Here is a 14,686-nt window from a genome sequence, read left to right as displayed (position 1 = left end):
GTTAATAAACAATTATATACTTTATATAAATTATGTAGACGTTATTTTCAACACTTATTTTGTATGTATCATCGAATATATCTTGTATAAGCATTTTAAAACAGCTTAATACATATTTCATTACAGTAAAACTCTAGTATGATGTTTTCATTTATAAGAAACAATGTGTGTAATACAAACACTCTAGAATTAAAATTTAGATTGTATACCTATTATACATAATTTAATTAACTCACTTATATGGTATTTATAATGAAGCAAACTTATAATTTAAATTTTTTTACGCTCCTCTATCCGGCGACCTGATCATATAGTTGATTACTGTCTCCATTCTTATGATACAGACTGATATTGTGATTAGGCAATTGATAAGGCCCTAACAAAATATACTATTATACTATATAATATTAGTATTCTCATTAGTAATAATCGTATATAGTCAATGTACAGAGGTATTCACCGTGTACTCAAGTTAAAATACCCACGACCCAATGGCCAATAGGCATTAAAAGTTATGTCCTAATTGTTTTCGCAGACGTAAAGCAATAACGACTTGCAATTCGTCAGAATGGCTGAGGTATTTCTCGTTCGCCTCGTAGCCCATAAGTCGAACGTACCCGTACCTTAGGAATGTCGACGGACTAGGTTCAATATAGCCGACGGTAAAAAAGAAAAGCGACATACTCCTTCACCGAGAGCCGACGGCCAAGTGACGCTACCTAGCTCGATTTTCCACCCACAGAAACCGCCTCTGCCGACTTCGCACACATCTATATTCTATATGTCCGACGAAAGCCACTGCGCTGATTTCCTTCCTCAAGTATCCCCCCGCAGCGACAGACGCCGGATATTTTGTTAGATATCTTCGTTATATTCAGCGTTTTTGTCAAAATATTAGCTGCCCTGGCTAGGACGATGTTTGATAGTGTAGTTGTTAGTTGGTGAAGTTTTAGATGGCGCGTATTTTCAGTGAATTTCGTGAATGGCATCGAATTAGCCGGCGGCGCGGGGCCGGCACGGGTAGAGGGGAGGAGGGCGAGCGCCGCGCCGGCGGCCGGTACTCGGTCGGGTACGCTACTCGTTCCCGCTCGCAACTTCGCGTTCAGTTAGTCGTGTCTACGGCGTCACACGAAAAGCACGCGCGGCTCTCCTCAGAACCGGCATCCGAATAATGTTTCAGTGTTTGACAAACTCAATCGGAGGTCTCGGAAGAAGTACCGTCTTTAATTTACACTGTACCAATCGCATATTCTCAGTGAGTGTAACGCAGTGTGTACGAAAAAAACTTTGTCGAAGATTCTGAAGAATCTTGTGTAAAATTGTGTAATTTGCCGGTAGCAGCCGGATTGCACAAAAACTTTTTGGTGAGTGTCACTTACATACCTATTTTCATGTACTGTGAAAGTGATTATTAGGTCAATAAGTGGAATTTTATGCGCCAGAAGTACGTATTAATGGTCCATACAAGTACCTACCAGGGCGTTGTCGATATCAAGCCGAGGCTTGGTTCGGAATTTCTGCGAATTACTGGCGCACAAATTCCTTACAATGTTACGTATTTGGTACCTACCTAGTTAATAATAAGTTTCCTACCATATTTCGTTTGAATAAATTTAACTAAAATTACAAATTTTAGATTATATTTTTTTAATCAATGCAAAAGGTAGATATTAAGACTTAGTCACCTCCCTTAATACCAAAAAACTAAATAATCATTTTTATATTACAAATATTTTTATTAAAAAGTACATATTGGTTGCGGTACAAGCTCAATATAATTGTTGCATTTATATTGTGAAATTGTGAAGTCGGTGAATCGATACATATAATATGCATTATTGTAATAGTAATTATCATATAATATTATAGTCTATTAAAATACAATAATATTTATATAATAGAGAAAATATACAATATTAACAATTTAAAATCACTATAATCGTGTTTAAATTTGTTCTATATATGATCGCGGGAGTGTCGCATAAAAAAATAAATTTAATAAGCCTAACTGTGAAAAATTGGTTCGGAATTCTTGACTTCAAGTTAAGACGTCAATGTTAAGACGAACAGCGCAATAGCTATTTGTTGTAGGTTAATTGATATTTTACCAATAAATACCTATTCGACCAATTTTAGCAAAAACCTGTATTTTCCACCAATGGAAAATAACTGTATTATAATATTAAATGAAATATTACACAATTGCATGTACTACTTATTATTATGTGGAGTTATGAACAATATAGCGGGAAAATGAACGTTCGCCAGTATTGGTAAACAATAAGTTCGCGCCATTTGAGTTTGTAAACAGCCTCTTTCTAAAGCTTTTACCTGACGCTATCGCTTCGTGGTATCGTCAGGTAGAAATTAGAAAAAAAGATTTGCCAAATGCTGGTACAGTTATTATTATTAGAATTGCTGGGATGCTCAAGGACATGCACCCTTTAAAAACGTTTGTTTCCCCGTCCAGACTTCAGTCTTGTTAATGGCTTTGTTGTGGACACTTGTCAAAAAGCCTAAGTGTTTGTAAATATAAAGGCCAACAACCTAGGTTTTTAGTTTCAATTTCGAATACAACCGAATAGTTTCTTCAGTTAATAAAGTGCGTTACTTGTTAATTTAAATTAATTTAATGATTTTTAAAACAAGTGAAAGTGGACTAATTTTTTCTTTTGTTTTGTTCTAGGCGGTGTGCGTGGACTGATCGCGCGCATCGTCCCTGTGATAAGAGGGCCCTGTGATATCGACGAGTTCGTCTTAGCTTTAAAACTAGATAGTAATTAGATATACTTTGAAAATGTCGCCACCACTTGACATACTCCAGTTGGACGTTTGGGGGGAATTCGAACCCTTGGATGACATTACCTTATCAGCGACTTCAGAATTCTGGTCACAAGTGGAATACGAAACGGAGAGAATAGACACCGATTCCACGTTTAGCTTGATGCAAGAAAATGAAGCCGATTGGAGGGTAGCAGAGACACCTGAGGAACACAAAGACAATATTGTACATCACGATTGCATGTGGGCAGGCTACTGTATAGACACAGGGTTGCCGAACACCTTTGTCCCGACGGACTTAAGAGTGGCTGCTCCGGGAGAGAGCGTGCTGCGCCGAGATCGGGATATGTCACCTCCCCGACCAGACACTCCACCGACTTTGGACGGAGATGAGCACCCTCCGTTCCGTCATGTTGTGGATGTCACCAGCACAGCTTTGAGGCTGTTGAGGGATACCAGAGCCGTGGCAGCAGACCATTCGTACACGGCGCGTCAACACTTCGAGTGCCTTGGCGTTCAGACACCTTCTGACTCGGGAGAATCAGGTCAGTACAATTATTTAGTTCACGAGAACGTTGTCAAAATATTAATTGTTTTATCGCATGGCGTATCGTGCAAAAAATATAACGTAATTGAATTTTGAAATTTAAATTAATGTCACATTGAATGTCGAAGTAATATAACGTGTACATCGGTTGATTGGCTAAATATCTTGTTTTTATTTTCGATCTTTTTTTGTTTATGTATAGGTAGGTACTCAATGTACACCCTAATAAGATTCGTGAGCTAAAACAAAGCGCGTTTGCAAATTTCAAGTTAGAAACAGCTTCCTAAAAAGTTGCGAAGTGGATTAGTCTTTGGGGGTATTTTAATTAGAACTTGAAGAATTGTACAAGATGGGCCCAGGTCCGTACAACGCAGGCGTCACGGTAGCGCGGGAAACTGCGTATCGACCGGCACCCCCCTCCCCTCTGTCTAGACGCACCCGCTTCCGGAACCTTCTACTTCGACCTTGAACGTCCCAACCTTCCCTAATATCCCTGAAGTGATAGCGAATTACCAGATACCTGCTAAACGTTCTAAAGGATGGAAGGTCGCTGGTGCGACGACCGAATCCTGACATTGAATCCTCCCGAAGTCCAGGGTTAACAGCCGAACCGTCGCGACGCTCATTAAATAATAAATGTTCCCCAAAGTTCATACGCCATTTTATATTTCGTATTTGATTAGGAATTAGAAATCAAACTGATGTTCAATTAAGCATTGTTCGCTCCGCTTCATTCTTCGATGAAAGTTTTGATTTCAAACTGAAAACTAGCGCAGTCGATGCTCAAGCTGGTTTCTCTGCAATTAATTACTTTTCAAATTAGATTTGCACGGCATCTTATTTGAATGAATAATTGATATGTCTGCTTAGGTAACACAACGTTTTACAAGTCAATCCAAGGACTGACCAGGCGGAATCTATAGACGAATGTCGAATCAATGTCGTATAAATATTTCATTTTAAACACAAGTACTAACTTTGTGTGTTATCACGGCTAATAACGATCGTCGATAAGAGTTTGTAAGAAGGTCGCGATGGGCATGTGTTTATGTTGCTCTGTATTTGTTATAAATTGTTTGCGTAGGCAAGGTTAATAATATACTTAGCCGTGAGCCTGGATTGTCTAGTCCGTTATTCCCATAAGAATGCAACGGCATGAAATGGAATCTCATTGAAGTGGAGCTTGCTGCTCGTTCGACCGGTTTCAACCGAGTACCTAAAGCACGACAATTTGATATACCGTCTATCTATGTGTTTTTAACGTTTTCGATGTTTATTTATTGTTAAGGAACTAACTTACATAAACGCGGGAAGTTTTATGACGCATGCGCAGTTTTATCGCACCATGCACCACGCGAGCCGAGTACGGTCAGAGCTGTCACATTTTCGCGCCAATTTACTGTGTAACGTAACTATGTCATTGTAATATATTTTTACGGTTGTACTATGCCTTCGTGTAGCAACGTTTTGTATAATAAATCATGTTTACTATCAAACACAGTCTAGCGCTTCGCACATGTAATAACAATTTTATGTATTTTTTATTGGAATCTGTACGAGTCGCGATTTCGAAATTTCCCGCCTCGGTCTATTATAGGTTAACCTAATAAACTACTTTGATAAGCGGAGAGCTAGGTGCTTTTGACCTGCGTATTATCTTGACAGATTGCTCTGGCAAACATTGTTTATTGCATTTGGATTTTCGCGTCTTATGTAGGGTAACTTGGCGATGGTAACTCGCATTGTAGGTTCCTTTTCAGAGCAGATCCGGTTTTGTTTGTCGAAAAAATCGTATCAGTCTGACCGGTGCGCATTCCAGTCTCGCTGATATTGGTTTTAGGCGCGAAATATTAGCAAAAGTTATTATTAAAAGTTAATTTTGATTAGAGCGAGCGCAGATTGTACAAAATACGAACGTCTGGTATTTGGACGCGACGATCACTATAGCAACAATATTTATTCGTTTCCGCAACAAACCGGTACATCATTAAATCGGTTCTGGTTTTTTATATGAAACCTTCAAATTTTAAAGCTATTTCGTAAAGTGACCCAAATATAGGTAGGTTTTGCTGGCCAAAGCTAGACGTTACAAACCAGTCATATGTAGGTAATATGGTCTAGATTCTAGTTTTATTTATTCCTTCTTGACACACATGCCACACGCTAATACAACGTTTCGTAATGCCTATGAAATTAATTAATAATCACTCGCAAAGGTTACTCAAATGTCTAAACATACTTAAGAGGATATATGTTATCTAAAAACGTATAAAATATAAAATAAATTTTATAGGTCAAAGAATTTGTTATATAACATTACATTTTCATATTCAGAACCAAGCATTAAAATCAATTTAATTAAATATTAAAACTTTATTGCGTTCGCTGATAAGTTATTCACCACGCTGTATATTACTCGGAGATGTTGCGACCTTGTGGCTTATCGGAAATATTTTAAAACAATTGCGCTAAAAGATACGATTTATATGTTTTTGAGAATGTCGAATACTGGGTCAGTAGGTATGCGAGATAGTACACGAACATAAACCGTGTTCGTATTGAAGAATTCCGAATTTTTATTACCAATGCAGCAATTACTTGCGTCAATAAACAAATATTTATTCAATTTTTTACATATACAACAAGAACGTTAAATACTTATAAATTTTTAAGACCTTCAATACAATAGAAGTAGATTAAAATGCCTTATCATAGTACAGAATACAGAAGTCGATATTGCGGCTCGTCGGCCCCCGTGTGGCCTTCGGAACTATAATATCGATAAAAAATAAATACTTGTCACAGTAACATAAATTTGTATTGTCTTATCACGAAAAAGTCTTAACCGAATAGGTGTGATAACGCCACGCCACGGCAACAAGATAATTAAGTCACCTTGATCTCGGTGTATTATTTAAATAATCTAATAATTAAAGAAATTTAATTCGACCTAATAATAATATAAGTAACATTACACATATTACATATCACATTACATATGTACCATATATAGCTAAATGTTAGTCGACTGTGCATATGGATCCCTCTTGGGTGAAGAATTGGTCCCATTCCAAATGCCTCTATTAAGTCATCAGCCGTCTTTTACACTATTACAATAGACATTGGATATTATAAACGTTATTTTAAAATTCATTAATACAATGTCGTAAGTAAAATTCAATAGGCGTACGCAATGTTAATCAGGAATTGATTAATTAATTACATTAGTATTTTTCCTAAACGTCAAATTTGCGTAATAATTTATGGGCTTTGTACCAATCAAACTGAATATTTTAAATGACGGCCGTGTCCTTGATACGAAACGTTAAAACTCCAGACGTCGGTAAAGAAAATGCGCTTGTTCACACGGTGATAAGGCTGTGTTGAATATATTGACACCAGTTTATAAATCGACGGGTGTGGCGGTTAGATACAGAAAATTAGTGACGTAACGCAACCGGTTTCCCAAACAGCTCCGGAAACCCCTCATTGGTGCGGTCTCAGTGGTACTCTTGACCTCGTTGACATCTAGATAGGTCACTACTGTGTTTTGTATTCTAATTAATTGCATCCACATCCTAATTATCAGTAATTAAGAACATTCATTAAAGAGAGCTTAAAATCGTCTTAGAAACATTAATTTGTATTCGATGTAATTGCTACAGCCGATTATGCGAAACGAATTCTCCACTGGGCGTTATATGGGCATAACCAAAAATCTTTGCACGCGCGTGTACGTCCATGAACTTCCGCACAACTCGCCAAGGCCGAACGCTTGATCGATCCGCCATAACGCTGCCATAAATTACAACTGTCAAATTTAGAAGGCATCCAGCTATAAGTACTCACTACGGCTGATATGACCGACGTGTGTCGGTTGTGTAATATTCTAAAAATATTGGACGGTAGCATTTAAACGTATAGCGTCAAAGAATAATCAAATATATGAGCGACACATGACAAGTGATGGGAACGCCCCACCGTGTTTAGTAAAGTATGAAGTAAATTTAAGTAAAGCTGTTTTTATAACGTTTAATTAAGGTAAGCTGTTTCCGGTTGACGGTTGAGCAATAAGAAAGTGTACTATTAAAAATTATAAGCAACTTATAATAGAACGAGTACGCTATCGAAGCTAATTAGCATTTCTATACAACCTAAGACGAATTGTACAGGCTGTTACGAAAAGATTAAGATTTTAAATAATTGTTTATTACATTTGCCAATATATCAGTGAAACATTTTATTGGGATGCTGATACTGCAACAAAAAATTGTGTTTGATGTTTTCGATAACGCTAAGTCATTAAAGTCGTTCGCAGTGGACGTCCATTAAGGATGAAGCATCCGAGGCAATGATTGCTTTTTATGAGAATGAATGGATGGAGGCGGCTGTATCAAACAACCTGTATAGGATAGCGTGAGCCGCAAGCGCGTCATGATAATTTTTAATTATCACGCTCAAATGCCAGTGAACTTGGCCTCGGATTGTAGTCAGCGGAGCATGAGGCCCCAGACATAGCAGGTCACACCTGACGACATCGTTTTAACTATTGCATTCCTATTCAAACTTAAAATACAGTTGATCCACCAAAACTATTCCATTAATCGGTAATGATCTGAACGATATCAGAATTATTGAAATTCTTAAAACTGTTAAATACTTCCAACTCACGAAATCTCACAAGTGTTCATTTAAACGTTAATTAAAAACAGACAATCCCAGACAATTACTGAAGTCCCTTTCACCTAAGCTTTCAAAACGGTCTCCCCTCAAATGTAGGTGAATTTAAGTGTTATGCTTTTAAGCTCGAAATTATTTTAATAACGAATTAACGATCCTTCATAAGACCGCAAATTTTCAACAAGCTTTACTTTCTTATAATTGGGATAACAAACACTTGGGTGTTTCAACAAACACTTTGTGAACTGCGCCATGAATAAGGAAGTTGTGGCGGTGAAGCGGCCATATTGACTAAACCTGTTATTACACGTACAGTTTCGAACCGCGAATTCAATACGTCTAGACTTTAAGATTAACTGTGCAAGTCTATGAGTCATTGTGTTCTCACGTTAAGACCTAGTGCCTAGAAATTATGACTAATCTATAAAGTGGGAGATAGTATTACACAGGTCGGCAGATATGTAAATTTACTAACAACAATGCATTCAAAGAGGAAATCTAGATAAAAATTGCAACGTCTAAATATCCGTGTATCGCCTCTAATGCTGTCGATAGGTATAATAGATATTCACTCGAGCGGAGATCACCAGTCTACTGGCCACAATAAAGCCGTATCGCTTACACGTCGGCCTGTAACAATACTCTTGCGACCGTTAATCGCAATGGCGCCAGGGGAAAAGAGAAAATTATCACGTGAAAACCGAGCCTCTCACAATGAATCCTTCACGCCTACGTTTAGACGTCACGCGAGCTCTATTTGACGACAGGCGCCTGAAGGATAAAATTAGACCGATGAGATGCTGCGATAAGCGGCTACGTAACTATGCGGAAATCAAAGCTCGCGTTGGTGTGTTGTAAATTTATCGTCTGATTATGCGATTTTTTTACATGCGTAGTTTGCAAATTACATCGATGTCCCTGAAACTGGCTCCGTTCCGTAATGGAACAGCTGCCCACGTATCTATTTTGGTATCACGGGATGAGATCGAAAGTTTATTATATTAGGTAATGGTATAGACGTTGCGTCAAACCTTTGAACCGTCCTGACATAATTAGTTGCTGGTGTAACCGGATATTGTCGGCGTTTACGGTGATTTCTGCGAAATAGGCGACCATAGAGTTAGTACGTCTTCAAACACTGCGTTCATTCATTTAAATTCCATTGTAATCTAATTGCTGCTTTCGACGATATTTCCGTCAAATTGCAATCATTGCAGGAATTATCGGAATTCAGACCAAGTTTCCGCTCGACTCGAATTACATAGTTGAGACATTCTAGTACCCTCGGTCCTACCGTGCCGTACTTAATCCTGTTCATTTGGGAGGACTAGCCCCATGGCTTCTCTTCTAGAAAAGACAGGTACATTAAATATATTGGAGACGCCCGTGTTGAGGCTGTCACCTTTGAAGCCAACAACCCCGTACGTCTCCAACATAATTTTAATTTAAAATCGGACAAAGTGTCGCTAAAAATATGCAGATAAAAAGCTAGTCGGAGCGTTATGATTTAATTTGCGCGGTGTATGATCGCGAAAATTGAATTAGAGTTAACAAGTGATAGGTAGTTCCAAGCTAACATCGCCTCGCCGGAAAGCGTGCCCACCGGTTGATAACCAAGCGTCCATTGAGTGCGGCCGCTGCGGTAGAAATCGCGCATGCGCGCTCATTTTGGCGCGAATATCCATGACGTCAGGCGTCTGGATCGATGTCGACAGACGCTGCGGTAGTACGGCGGGGTCGACGTCCTCCCCCCTTCCCACACCTATACAGTATGCCCTCCCACCTGACTGCTGCAATCGCATCCCGGCACGACCACATCTAGACCGACACACATACCTATAGAGATGCTACGACAATCGCCCGCCTTTTATGGTGATGCCAACGTAGCGAACGGTCTATGAATGAAAGTATGCAAGGAATTATTCTCCTATACGGGTTTCTTTACGATAAAATGGCAAGGCTGTTCTATAATTAATGGTGCAACTTTTTATTCTTTAACCTGTCCACCTTGAAAGGAACTCGGTATTAACGGATGCTCTCTTTTGTTACAGAGGAAGAAATCGACGTTGTATCGCTCGGTACAACCAGTAACCAACCGTTGGCTTCAACATCTCGCGCGGACTACAGTGGAGGTTCGTCTGCTTCAGAACGGTATATACAAGCCCCCGTAGAAGTTAACGTGACACCGAGGCCGGTGGCTAGAAAGCGCTTAGTACCACCCACAGGCGTCACATCTGCCGTGCCTCGGCGGCGGAGAGGCCCCGGCAGACGTGGCCGCTCCAATACTGACACAGACTCTGAAGCCGAGTCTCCTGAAATTGAACGTCGTTCCATTCACAATGATATGGAACGTTTACGGCGCATAGGTCTCAAAAATCTCTTTGACGAACTCAAAAAGCAAATTCCAGCCACAAAAGATAAGGAACGTGCGCCGAAGGTCGTTATATTGCGTGAAGCGGCCGCCTTGTGTCGTAAACTTCGCGAAGATGAACTAGAGCGCGATTATCTTAAAAAACAGCAAAACAAGCTGATTACTAAACTGAAGAAACTTCGTACCATGCTCTCAGCACGCTATCGTCCCTATTGAGTAACTTAGACAAGTTGTTGGAAACTCAACAATGTGACGCCGAGGGCCGCGGTCTTCCGAGTGACGCGTACGGACGAGTGAATGAAAATTCAACTCGTCCAAATTTTGTACAATTTTGTAACATACGAAGATTGGTTAAACCTTATGTGTTATAGATTCCAGAATCTTCTGGTACACGAAACGTTTGTTAAATATTGTATTTAGTCAACTTTTACGGCTTACTCTGCTTCTGTGGACCGCGTGGTAGCATAGCTGAAGCATAAAGATTGTTTGCTCAAACGATGTACATAGCAGTGCCAAAGTGAGCCATAAAACCGTTGTTTATAAATCCTAAGTCTTCATTGAAATAAACTTAATAGTGACAGACTGCTTCGTAAACTAAGTAGACTGGTATTTACCTCTAAAATGATTTTTGATTCATAAATAATAGATTAGATCGATGACATACAATTTATCTCATTTGTTCAACAGGAATTTTGCAAAATGAATCGAAAGCAAACTTTTAGTTGAACCGGGCATGGCAGTCTGTTATAATGCTGTACATACACGGTTCTAACTTGATGAGATAGGCTGGCGCGAGAAGGTGTCGATGACTTTGGTGGTGAAGTCGCTGGCCGTTATATATGTTTTCGGGCCGATTCGTAGGACTTTTATTTTCCCAAAATCTCGCTTAATGGCGAGAACAGGGTAGTATGTCATTATTGTTTAACTTGATATTATTGTAAGTTTAAACTACCTAGATTAGCTTATTTTTTTAGTGTTTTTGTTATTCTGTAAATGTTAACAATTTTACGTGATTTTATGTATTTAGTCGCGCAATTAACCTCAACCAATTTTGAACCAGTGATTGATTTTATTGACAGTCTTCATTTATTTTAACTATTCACAAGATTAGTTTATCTACATTCAGTACTGCGCCATTATCAATATATATATATAAACATGAAAATTTGTATTTGATTCATGTTACAAAATATTATTTTTTTATAAAGTTTTCTTAATGACAATTTTTAAATTTGATTTACTGACGATACTTGGACCGTTGTAGTTAATACGTAGAAATATATTCTTTCATTGCATTTTCATATGTATGTGTATAACGTATATTCGGAAATAAGTTTATGTTAATATTTTTTTACGCCTTATGTATTCCAGTGATTATAAATACTAAAGTATAATCTCAGTGACTGCTGTCCGAAACAAAATAGACTGTGTATTTTGATAATAACATCAAAACCTACGTTTGCAGGTCACCCGAATAGGGTTTTAACATAAATACCCACGAAATAGTTCCTCATAGTACCTACTGATAGAAAATTTTGCATTTTCTTTTATTATAATATATTTTTATTCAGTAAGTTAGTGGTATATTTGCGATGTTAAGACTAAATCAACAAAGCCTGGTCGGAAATGTGATCGTTGGAATCATATAGAAAATTGTCGATAGCTTGTTACCATTTTGGGCCAGGCTACACAAAGGTGATGTTTTATCAAGCACATGTCAGCAGATATGTAAAGTTGAAGGCTTTAATTGTGTGCGGAATGTGCCTTGCTATGTACATAACATATTATATAATATTAGGTTTATACTCGAATTAGTTGCAAGAAATATTTTTTGTGAGAAATATTATCGTAGAGATAGCGTTGTTCTGTAAGTAGTAAGTACACCAAGAAGTTTAATAGTGATCGTGTTAAAGATTAACAGTTTATCTTCCAGTAGTCTTAAATGTAAATTATAGAGATTAGAGCGTAGGAGTGTTTCATCTTTTTTTTTTTTACTAACGAGTTTTTTTTTTGTAATAGTTTTTTTTTTCATAACTGGAGAGTTACGAATTCTCGAATGTTGTACCTGCATTTAATTTTGTTAATCTTGACATAAATAATAGATATTGTGAAAGGTTTAGTTATGTGAAAGTAACATTGGTTTTATGGTGATAAAACTTTTAATAATTTTCACGTAAGGAAAAGTCAGTAGGTAATGTTTTATTTTTAAGGAGTACCAGCTTTATAATCGGTAGTGACAAGACAGAACGAACGAAACTGCGTTAACAAGGCACATTTCCACCACTGCCAAACGAAATAGAGAAATAAAAACAGTTTGTATATGTTAAATTTAAGATTGATTAAGTCATGTTATAGTTTAATTTTTATTACATTTTTTCTTATAAAGTATCCTTACGTAAGAAAGACCTAACCGTCGCCTGGCTTAAGGGACCAATCGAAGGGTGTAAGTTTTTAATTGTGTCGATTGGTGTATTGTACAGTTTGACGGGTGGCTCGACCGGCCAATGATGTGTCTGTGCGCAGGCGACGGTTGCCCGCCGCCGCTACAGAGAATGCAAGGCGCAATACGAATTCCGCCTAATATAAACGTTGCACTTTGCAATCTTTGAAGCGGCGTCCTAGTTATCTATGACTTGAGTGTACTTACCACGTCCTGACTTTTGGATACTATTATTATGAGGAGAAAAGTTTTTTTTTTTTGGTTTTTGTTCCTTAATTATTTGTATCAAAAACATTAAGATAATCATTAAATATGATAATAAAATTATGGTTGAATGAAAGCAGAGCGCGGAAGCAGTTGGCTATTGATTGTGATTTTATATGATTTTGGTGTAGTTTGGATAAGGCTAAATTAGAGTTTAGAAACTGTGATTTTATGTACCTGTGTGGTACAATGGGAGATGTTTCCTACACTCTGCTTTTGCTCGCCTGAAAAAAAAATGCTGCGTTTTTATTTTTTCCAACCATCTTCACTATAATATAAATATACCCTAGTAACTAGTAGAAAATATCAAATTAGACACATTTTTTGACGTCACTATTCAGTCCATCGACTTTACTGTCACCACTTTCGTGTCTCGAAACTGCATACAAGCTAAAGGATTTAAATTGTTCATATTATTATTAATTTCTTTATTTCATAACATACACTGATACAGTAGTTTAGAAAATTGAAACTATACCAGTTTCTCTATGTCACTCTAGTCTTACCATGATCTAAATAAGAGATATATATACTTCAAGTATATTAAAAACAGTATTATTTTTAATACACTTTCCCGACTAATAAGTGTCGATTGTATTAATTCTGTAAAGTTGAATAATATGGTCAAAATCATATTTACGTACAAATGGAAATGGGTAAATACTACCTTCTATGAATGACATTCAAAGATGTCATGGAGAACGCAAGATTTCTATCACTCTATGTGAAAATGTTATAACTCAAATCCTACAGTTGAAATATTCCAGCCAAACATGAACTATGTAGTTAACTAAGTAAAAAAAATAATAAGTGTCTGAGATCAATGCTGACCGTAGATAACAAAGTGCAAAACACAGAACAGATAGAAATCAAAATCAAATAACAGAACATGAGGACAAATGTATGTGGACTGGACACATCGTTAAAGGTTGACAAGTGCAAGATACTTAGCTCGTAGAGATCGACAATAGTTAAATCTGGTGGAAATTTGTCGACACTAATGTAAACTTATTATCGAAGCCGAATGTAAATACAAATCAGAATAAAGTCTTACTATTTTCTTATTGAAATGTTCTTATTAACATCGTCCGTTGTTGATACCGATGTACTGACCGCAGAGTTACGCCAAGTGAATATTTTTTTATTTCTAGGGTATGATTTAAAATCGAGAGCTAGCGTTCAGTATGGCTCACGTGTGTCACAAATGTTGACAGACGAGATCACATTCGAGCTTCTTAGAGCGAGATCTATAGAGAGCGCTTAGACTTTACTCAGACCTAACTTTCGAGTTAAGTCACAGTCGGTATTTATAGAGCAAACTGAATCTCTCTGAGTGAGTGCTTAGCTTAATCTAAAGTTCACGAAATCGATGACTTACCAAAAACTTTGACTATAAGCTTAACAAAAATAATGGCGCAAAATTTACTTTACCATCATATTTTTTACTTGACTTTTTATTTTTGTCGTAATGTAAAATTAACGGTGATGCCATCTTATTGGGAAAAATAGGATTTAAATTCAAAGAGAAAAATTTATCATTTAAATGATATTGATAAATACCTATGAAATACACGAAATAAAATAATACCCATTATTATGGTAT

General features: G+C 37.3%; 1 protein-coding gene across 2 annotated transcripts; it reads left to right on the top strand.

The window, feature by feature from the left end:
- Positions 1-1,093: 1,093 nt before the first annotated feature.
- Positions 1,094-13,312, top strand: LOC123709914 (myc proto-oncogene protein). Of its 2 annotated transcripts, none has more exons than XM_045661520.1 (3): positions 1,094-1,364; positions 2,687-3,326; positions 10,060-13,312. In XM_045661520.1, the coding sequence occupies exons 2-3, from the start codon at positions 2,798-2,800 to the stop codon at positions 10,593-10,595; spliced, it is 1,065 nt and encodes a 354-aa protein (XP_045517476.1). In that variant the 5' UTR covers positions 1,094-1,364; positions 2,687-2,797; the 3' UTR covers positions 10,596-13,312. The 2 variants fall into 2 exon arrangements, with proteins under 2 accessions (XP_045517476.1, XP_045517477.1); XM_045661521.1 differs by lacking the exon at positions 1,094-1,364 and adding an exon at positions 2,503-2,602.
- Positions 13,313-14,686: the final 1,374 nt, after the last annotated feature.

The sequence above is a fragment of the Pieris brassicae genome, chromosome 5 (genome assembly GCF_905147105.1).
Source record: "Pieris brassicae chromosome 5, ilPieBrab1.1, whole genome shotgun sequence".
Classification (NCBI taxonomy): Eukaryota; Metazoa; Arthropoda; class Insecta; order Lepidoptera; family Pieridae; genus Pieris; species Pieris brassicae.
The sequence above is the reverse complement of the archived record's forward strand: the minus strand, read 5'-3'. Positions and strand labels throughout refer to the sequence as shown.